This window comes from Impatiens glandulifera, chromosome 5, assembly GCF_907164915.1.
Source record: "Impatiens glandulifera chromosome 5, dImpGla2.1, whole genome shotgun sequence".
NCBI classification, from domain to species: Eukaryota; Viridiplantae; Streptophyta; class Magnoliopsida; order Ericales; family Balsaminaceae; genus Impatiens; species Impatiens glandulifera.
The window spans coordinates 33,764,922-33,773,967 of record NC_061866.1 but is presented as its reverse complement, the minus strand read 5'-3'; the positions used below and the strand labels follow the sequence as shown (position 1 = coordinate 33,773,967).

Below are 9,046 nucleotides of genomic sequence, written 5' to 3'. Positions count from 1 at the left end.
CTTACATTCAAAAATCAAAATATGGACGAGAATCGGATCATTACAACTATCGCACAAGAATTTTGAGCATATGGTCAAGCTGACTTGAAAAAAAAGTCGTAGAAAGGGAGATGAAAAAAGCACAAAAACAAATTCACCCAAATCAATGCAGATGTGATTATCAGTAAGTGTACGAAAAAAATATTATGTTGTAGAGATATTGTGCATGCCAAGTGAAGAATTTATTACATAAGCGACATTTTTTTAGGGTTTTAATGTCATAATTGCTGAAATGGAGGCTTTAAGACTAACCACGAAAATGGCGGAGGAACTACATCTCAATGATGTTATTATATTTTCTTACTGTCAATTGGCTATTAGAAATCTCGAAACATCAAGTTGAACACATACCGGAAGGCGAGACCGATAAAAGTAGACATTATTAAATGCCTAGAAATTAACTAGGGTTTCAAAATAGCTTAGACTAAGAGCGAATTCAACTCTTATGCACATTGGATTGCAATGAACTGCAAAAAAAAAAATCAATTCACCGATGACTTGAAATGAACTTCACATTTAATAAATTCAAAACCAACTTCTCATTAATCACAAATGTTTTAGTGAATTTGAGCGAGTTTGTGACGAATCAAATTCTCGACAATCGAACTGAATCAAGATAACTCAACGGATCAAATGGAGGGAAAATAAAAGAATTTGGGAGACGACATATATGCAACTATAGTATTTGAGAGTCTTATTGATTTCTTTTCTTTCTTTTCTACATTATCTTATCTTTTCTTCTTAGATTTATTTGTTTTAAGAATTTTGATTATTTTTGTTCGTCTTATCAATTGTGAACTATTATTATATTTTCTTAAATGCAATATATATCATTTGAAAAAAAAAAACAGTAAACTTAGAAAATTGTTGTTCTTCCTCTTATTACTCTACACATATTCTTTTATTGGATTTTATAAACTACTTAGATTCTTAAATAGTACTAGTTGATCAGTTTATTTTCCTTTGTTTTGATCTTAATTTTACTTAATTAAACTGGAAGGTTGATTTTGACTACTGATTTGTTGAATTGGATGGACAGTTAGGATTAGTTAGGATTGGTTTGATTTTTATTTTTAAATATGTTTGATAGTATAATATATGTTTTGTATATGTTTGATTAAGTTTAAAGTTCAAGTTATTTATTTTTATATTTTTAATAATTAATAATATATAATTAACTACTTAATTATATATTTATAAGTTTAATATTTTTTTTGAAAAACGGTTTAACACCATTTCATTAAAAAGCCCAAAAGTGGGAGGGGTCAATAATCAAAATTAGACATACCCTAGTTTTGATTGTAAATGACAAACAAAAGACTCAAAAGTTTCTGAATGGTGGCAGTCAAATCACATTACAAAACACAGATTATAATGAACAAAGACTACAATCTAGCTATCACAACCTATGTTGTCTCCATATTCGCCTTTTGACCATATTGTCTTCTTTCACGTCCCATTCTTCTTGCGTTCTTCATTAAGGGAGATTGAATTGAAACTGATGATGATGTTTGTCTACTTTTATTGTTTAATCTTCCTCTATATGAACTCGTACTAACATAATAAAATGTATTCTTCTTCAGGATTTTAGGGCTTTTGTCACTACTTTTCTCAATTTCAGTTTTACGTGTTTGAGGACCAACAGTCTTAGTTTCCTCTGTGTTTTTCTTCTCTGTTGTATCTTTGATTTCATCTTCTTCCTCTTCACCTTCATTGTCTTTAGGTTTATCTTCTTTAGTATCCCTTATTTCATCAGTTTCGTTGATTTCTTCATTATTTGATTCTACATTGTTTTCTTCATCTACATCATTACTTTCTTCCTTCTCTGATTCTTCCTTGATTTTTTCCTCTGTATTTTTTCCTTACTGATTTTCTTTAACTTTCCCAATATTCTCTTTGATTCTTGATTCTTCCGTTTCATTTTTCTGCTTTTCTTCTTTTTGGGATTTTAGGATTTTATGTTATTCCTCAACTGCTTTTTCACATTTAGTGCTAGCATGTTGAAAACTATTATAGAAAACACACATGTCTGGCCTCCATTCATATGAGATTTCCATGATTGTAGACTTTCCTTCCTGTCAACTACTGTCATGTTATTTGGCAGCGTACTTCGAGAATGCACTTCAATGCTTATTCTAACAAAGGCAAGTTGTTATTCTCCTTCTGTAATTGGGTCCATGTATAATGGTTTTCCCAATTAACTTGCAAAGTGACTTAAAACTTCTGCATTGTACATGTGTGTTGGGATGTTCCAAAGCTTAAACCATATTTGGGCTGTTTCTTTTGGTTTACTTAGAAAATTCAATTTTTCAGACCATCTCTCCAGTTTCATACAATTTGATCCAATATAAGTATGCCCATATTTCAGAATATCATCCAAGTTTGATTCCTTCTTGAATTGCAGAAAATAGAGATCATGTATATTTGCATAAATCTTAATTAGTCTCTTCTGCTCTCATTGTTTCATTAAGGCTTCATTGTGACTGAGAATGATACTCTATTCTTCCCTATGTAGTTTCCAACCACTACATTTTCCCATTTTTAACACATTTTCCACCACTTCAGTTGGCAGTTTAAATTCAAAAGGAGAATTGAGTACCTTCACTTTTGTTTTAACATTGCCTAAGTAAAATTTTCCTTTATAAGCATGATCCTCTGTTTTCTTTCCTGTGTTATTTTTCCAGACCTCATTTACTCTCCAGCTAGAATTGCTCCTAATAGTATAGGTTGTAGATTTAGAGGACTTCATCAGCTCCCTCATTGTTTCAACTGACTAGTTTACTATCTTTTCATACTCTTCCTTCTGTAGTAAATTCCAGTTCTTAAGATAGTGTACATTCAATTGGACGATTGTTTGCTGCATTTTTTCTTTGTTGAGCACAATCTCTCCTTTCTTTGTGTGCATCAAGAACTTTGTGATTTAATTTTTCAATCCAGAGAGATTTGCTCTTTCATTGTAACCAACCTTTCAAATTCATTCTTTCTTACCCTGTTTTTTTGCTACATTTTCTTCAGAATTTTTATCAGCAATTGGTTCCTGACCATTGTTGCATTCCTGTTTTTCCTGGATAATTTCTTCAGAAATCCTATCAATTTCAATTCCAGCTGCCTCCATTAAACTTTCCATAAAAAAAATCTTTGACTTCCTAATTCTTATTGCTTTTATTTTTCCCATTTTAATGAAGAATAAGAAAAACAACAACAAAACAGAGCAATTATAGAACATGATACACCAGACACCATAGTTATTGAATAACATGGTAAAACAGAAACCCTAACTTTCCAATCAAGTTTTGCAGCTGAATGAACGAATAAGTTATTAGAGTTGTTGTGTTGTTTGTGTCGTTCGTGCCGATTGTGTCGATCGTGCCGATTGTGTCGGTTGTGTCGATCATGCCGAAAGCGACCCAAAGCGACTAGCAACTGCGAAAACCACAAGCGAACTGCGACCTTGATATCTTGTCGATCGTGCCGATCATTCTGTTTGTGCCAATTATGTCGTTCATACCGTTCATGAAGATTAATATTTTATTTAAGATAATTTGAATTTTTATTAACTTAATTTTAAATATTAATATATTACTCAAATTAAAAAATAACTGGGTATGAATATAATATATATATAGAAACATATCTAAATTAGTTTAAAATGGTTTTTTAATTCTATTATGATTTATTGATGTTCATCTTTTAAAAAATAAATTTTCTTTTCACATTTGTTATATTATTTTTGTATGTACTCTATTTATATTGTCTAATTTTTATGTATTATTTAATTTATTCATTATAAATGTTTATAAAATTTATTTTATTAATTTTCTTTAAGTAATTATAAAACCAACAAAAATATTGTTCATTTTCTTATTTTTTGTAATAATTTCAAGGTTTATAAATTTGGATTTTTTAGTATTTCGTTTATTATGCTTTATTTAAAAAATATATATAATTAATCATTTATAAAAATAAAATAATATTATTTTATTTTAAATAAAGTAAGGTGAATATATATATATATATATAATTTAAATTTGTTGTGGGACTGTATAATCTAGTATGATTTCAGTGTGTTTGCATGTTAAATATTACAAAATTCTAATTATTATTCCTATCATTTAATCAAAATATACTTTTTTTTATCAATTTCATACTCTATCATTTTGAGTACTCTCTCATTTCGAGTAAGCAACATATTCATTATTTTCTATAACTGAAAAAATATATCATATTACAAACATTCTCATTTTAGCTAACCAAACTAGCCTTTTGAATATTTTGCATCTAACCATCTTATTAAATTACAACTTTATCATTTCGGCCAACCAATATACATATCCTTGTTCTCCAACAGAACTATCATCATTTTGAGCATTTTGCACCAAACCATGTAATCATATTACAGACCTTCTCACTTCGATCTACCAATATTATATCTCTTCTTCCCCAACCGAACTATCATTTTGAATGTTTTACATTCAACAATTTAATCATATTACAGATCTTCTCACTTTGGTCAACTTAGAACTATCATTTTGAGCATTCTACATTCTTCAATCAACTAGCTCTCCAACGTATCTCAACCTTTCGAGTATTTTGCACCACAACCATCCTTATAAACTTTATCATCTTTAATTCAACCAACCATGTTTGACAACTATCTCATTATATTATAAACTATATTATAAACTTTCTCACTTCGACTCAACCTACCATTTATACTCTAATTAAACTATTATTTCAAGCATTTAAACTCTTTAATATAAAGTTTTATAATTATTGAACACTTAATTATTACCTCTCACTTAAGATTGTTAATTTATTTTTATAATTTTATGTATGAATATATATAATTAATATAACTAATATTTAAAAATAAAGCATTCAACTTATATTAAAATATATATATTCTCAAATACCTAATAATTCTCAGTATCTATTTTTCTTATATGAATATAAATAGAAACAAATAATCAAACAAATTAATTATTTTTATATAAATATATTATGAATTAATTTTTAAAAAGATTAAAATTATAAACTTAAATATTATAGAGAAGTTTACAAAAAAATTGAATTTTAAACACAAATAATAAAATGTTTGGGAAATTTATTAGGCAGATAATTTGAGACAGGATCTTCTACTATTAATATAGTGTGTTCCCTCGGTTCTCTCTCACAAGGAGAGGAGCAATATTGTAAATAAAATAAAACGTAGCAGATGATCCCAGGCGAGATAATTTCAGCCTTAAAAAATAGTTGGAAATCTTTGTTTTTGGACAGTTAAAATGTATGTTTTGTTATCATAATGTTGTTTCCTTCTGCTTTATCACTTTAGCTTCTTTTCCCTTTGTTTTTGATAGTTTCTGCAAGATAATTGAAACTGAAGTGGGTTGATTTTTTGTGAAAAGATAGATCATATTTGAAGAAGAAGAAGCACCAACTATGAGCTATGATAACCTCATACCTCATTATGGTCAAGCAGTGTACAAATGGGCCATTTTGAAACACTTTTTTTTGTTATCTCATCTATGATTAACATCCAGATGAGATCATTCAAAAAAAAAGTCTTTTCTAATAAACTAGGGCACAATTTTTTTTTTTATCTAAACTCAAACTTGTAAACAAATCCAGACCCAAAAAGTGTTTTCAAAGCTCCAGAAACAGCTTTGGTTCCTCAAGTTCTTATGAAAACTTCCTGATGAAATTGACAGTTTTATATTGGCAAACATAAAACTTCAAATAATCAATCAGCCATCATTTGCTGTCGATATAAGTTGCGAAAACATGTATTGGAGGTATTATTGTAAATAAAAGCAAGTTTTCTTTTGTAAGAGTCTTGGGAAGAAGACATCATACAAATCAAATTCAATGTCTGTAATATTTAATATGGTGATGATGTTTTGCCCAAATGATATTTTCTCTCAAATTCAGCCCAAAAATAAGTAAATGTTTTTTCCCTTCTTCTCATTCAATGATCCAATCCAACCCACAAATGACCAGTTTCAAGACTTTCTTTGCCCATCTGCATAATATCGCGAAAATTTCACAAGTTCATAGAATCGTCTGGAAACTAAAACAATTTTAGATACATAAACATAAGTGTTGCGTACCTTTATGAATCTCATTTGTTTCCCAACAAGCTAATCGATTTGACCAAATTCTCCCTTGTGTTTCTTCCCTCAATACCAACCTGCTGTTTACAGCAATGTTGTATATAGCCAGCATCATGGTAACCAGACAAAGCAACATCCAAACAGAGACTATCCCCGCAATCGATAATAATATTATGAAGTAGACAACACACCAAGATTATACTCGGAAGCTTTCGTTTATCAGGTCTCCACATTACCTTATTAAGAATCCTCCACCCCCCTTTCAAAACCGCAAAAGCCTTCACAGCTAAATTCCTAACCGCCTCATGTTTCAAATTGAAATCAGGTTTCGAACCCGAACCAGATTTCTCGCTGTTTTCATACGGTGTTATCAGCCATGGAAGCAAAGGGTAACAAGCACCTCCAACGATAAATTCTCTTACTTGGACATTATCGGAAAACAATCTCGCCTTCCCATTCAACCTCTGATGAGTTTCACATAGTTTATAAAAGCCTGAACATTTCAGTAGCCTAGGGATTGGCATTCCCCCTGGCCAACCAGTCATGATATCGAGAAACCTCATTTCGTTATCCACAATCCCTTGTAAGAACATGCTGTAGTTATTCATCTGGTCAGACCAATCATCAGAAGCTTCAACTGCAGGGAGAGTCATGACAATGTGAGTCGAATCAATGGCTCCACAACAGTTGGGCAAGCCGAACGATTCCTCGAATATAGACTTTATTTCTTCAACTCTGTCAGGATCCGGCCATCTTAGATGGTGCCTTGCTCGTTCTTCTAGAGCTTCAATGAATCTCCATGTCACCTGAGAAACTGTGGACTGGCCAACTCCGAATGAAGCTCCAACAGAAACTTGGGATTCACCTGAGGCTAGGCGTCTTAAGGCAATCGCGACCTGTTTCTCAACACTAAGAAGTCTTCCTTCTATGTTGATTAGACCAGAAGGCGGTCGAGAAACTAGATCTTCTCTAACAAGTGAGCAGATGTACTCAAATGTCTTCTTCGATACTCTGAAGAAATACTTAAATCCTTCAATCTCATCTGAAGGTACTTTTAAACCTGCGATTAACAACAACCCACAACCCTAAACAAACTAATCTAGCATAATTCGATATACAATAAGCTGAATTTGGATCAGAACGGAGAAACAGAAGAAAAAAAACCCTAATTTCAAACTGGGTTATACGAAAATGAAATGGGTAACTCTAGAAAGGGGAGAATCAAACCTGGAAGTGCATTGTTCTTGAGCCAGAAGCTATCCCACCATTCAGTATCGATGGCATTGCTCTCGGGTGGAACAAAGTTGACGTTGCTTCTTTTCTTCTTGAATTTCTTCGAATCCTTCTTGTTTTTCTTCTTCTTTTTCTTGAGTTTCTTTATAGGAGCCATTGCATAAATGCAGTGAGAGAATCCAAGGGTCAATCTTCAGAGAGAAAAGGAGACGATAAGAAGAACTACGAAGCCGCCATTACCTTACGCATAGAGAAGAAAGCTTCTGGCTTCAACTCTGACCAAAATATTACTTACAAACCGCCCAAATGTTTTACTTTTATCCAAAAAAAAAGTGTTTTTAACTAAAACAAAATTTGAATTAGATTGTTTTCTTTATATAAATATATAAAAAAGTATTGTTTTCTTTATATAAATTATGATTTAATACCTTTTACTAACATGTGAGTCATAACACCAAATTAAAATATGACACGTGTTAGTATGATTTTGGATATTAAATTAACAAAAATATTTTCCTAAACTTAAAAAAGACATCTTAAATTAAAAATTTAACACTAAATTTTAAAATTTTAATGACTAACCTAAATATATAGAGATAAAAAATTAAATTAACTGAATAAAAAATCAATATTTGAATTAGTTAGATAATATCTAAATTTAATATAGACATAAATATAATAACATTTTGTATATTAATTATATAATAAAGTTAATATATTAAATTATATAATTTGATATATTAAATATTAAATAAAATATATTAAATTATTAATTTATAATTGTCTCAATTATTATATTATATGTGACTCTAACTTTGATGTTTTTATCTGATGAGATTTGAACTTTGATTTGAGCCATATAGAACTTCAACTATTAAATTTTTAGTCATTTGAGACTTTTTACTAAACTGACGGTATATCCCTTCTTTTATTTGATGTGACATTTTTGTTTTCAAATAATATGCTATCTAACAAAAAAAAATACAAGTCCTTCCTTTTATCTATTCGATCTTCGTTCTACTCAAATAAGATATATGTTGATTCTGACAGTTCGCTGAATATCACAAACGATGATTTCGACAACAAAGGTGGACAATCTACACTGTCTACCTCTCTCAATTTAGGGTTTGTAGGGCGTTTAAAAAAACAACAGGAATGCCTTTATTACTTAAAGCGGTCGACGCGTATTTTAAGTTTTATAGATTTGTTTGAGTTGAAACCAAGAGGAATGATACTAGATGGAATCCAATGATTCGAACTTAGGATTTAATAGATATACACTCATTTATGTTTTTAATTAAAAGGTTTGATTGAGTTCTCATCGATTTTGATGAACAAATGACAGATTTGTTTTAAATATGTTTTTACACAACTTATGAATGATATGTTTGAGAGGCTTTGAAGAGACTTGATGATATAGATGCATTTTGAGTTGAAATGGTTGAAAGTGTCTTATTTGAGATTAGAAAGCTGAAACAACAGAAAAAATAAATTTCCATTCACACTAAACATATTCATAACTTCAGTTCCTTGATTCTATGATATTCTAGTTCCATTAATAAAATCAAAGGTTTTCCTATGATTAACATAAGATAGAAAGTGATTTCTTTAGGTTTATTCTCCAGATATGCGAGCAAATAGAATGAAATACAAATTGGTTTTAT

The 9,046-nt window shown here is 30.2% G+C and overlaps 1 protein-coding gene across 1 annotated transcript; it reads right to left on the bottom strand.

The window, feature by feature from the left end:
• Nucleotides 1–5,815: 5,815 nt before the first annotated feature.
• Nucleotides 5,816–7,666, bottom strand: LOC124937777 (protein ANTAGONIST OF LIKE HETEROCHROMATIN PROTEIN 1). The gene is made up of 3 exons (XM_047478096.1): nucleotides 7,377–7,666; nucleotides 6,147–7,209; nucleotides 5,816–6,058 (listed from the first exon to the last, which is right to left on the bottom strand). The coding sequence occupies exons 1-2, from the start codon at nucleotides 7,537–7,539 to the stop codon at nucleotides 6,158–6,160; spliced, it is 1,215 nt and encodes a 404-aa protein (XP_047334052.1). The 5' UTR covers nucleotides 7,540–7,666; the 3' UTR covers nucleotides 5,816–6,058; nucleotides 6,147–6,157.
• Nucleotides 7,667–9,046: the final 1,380 nt, after the last annotated feature.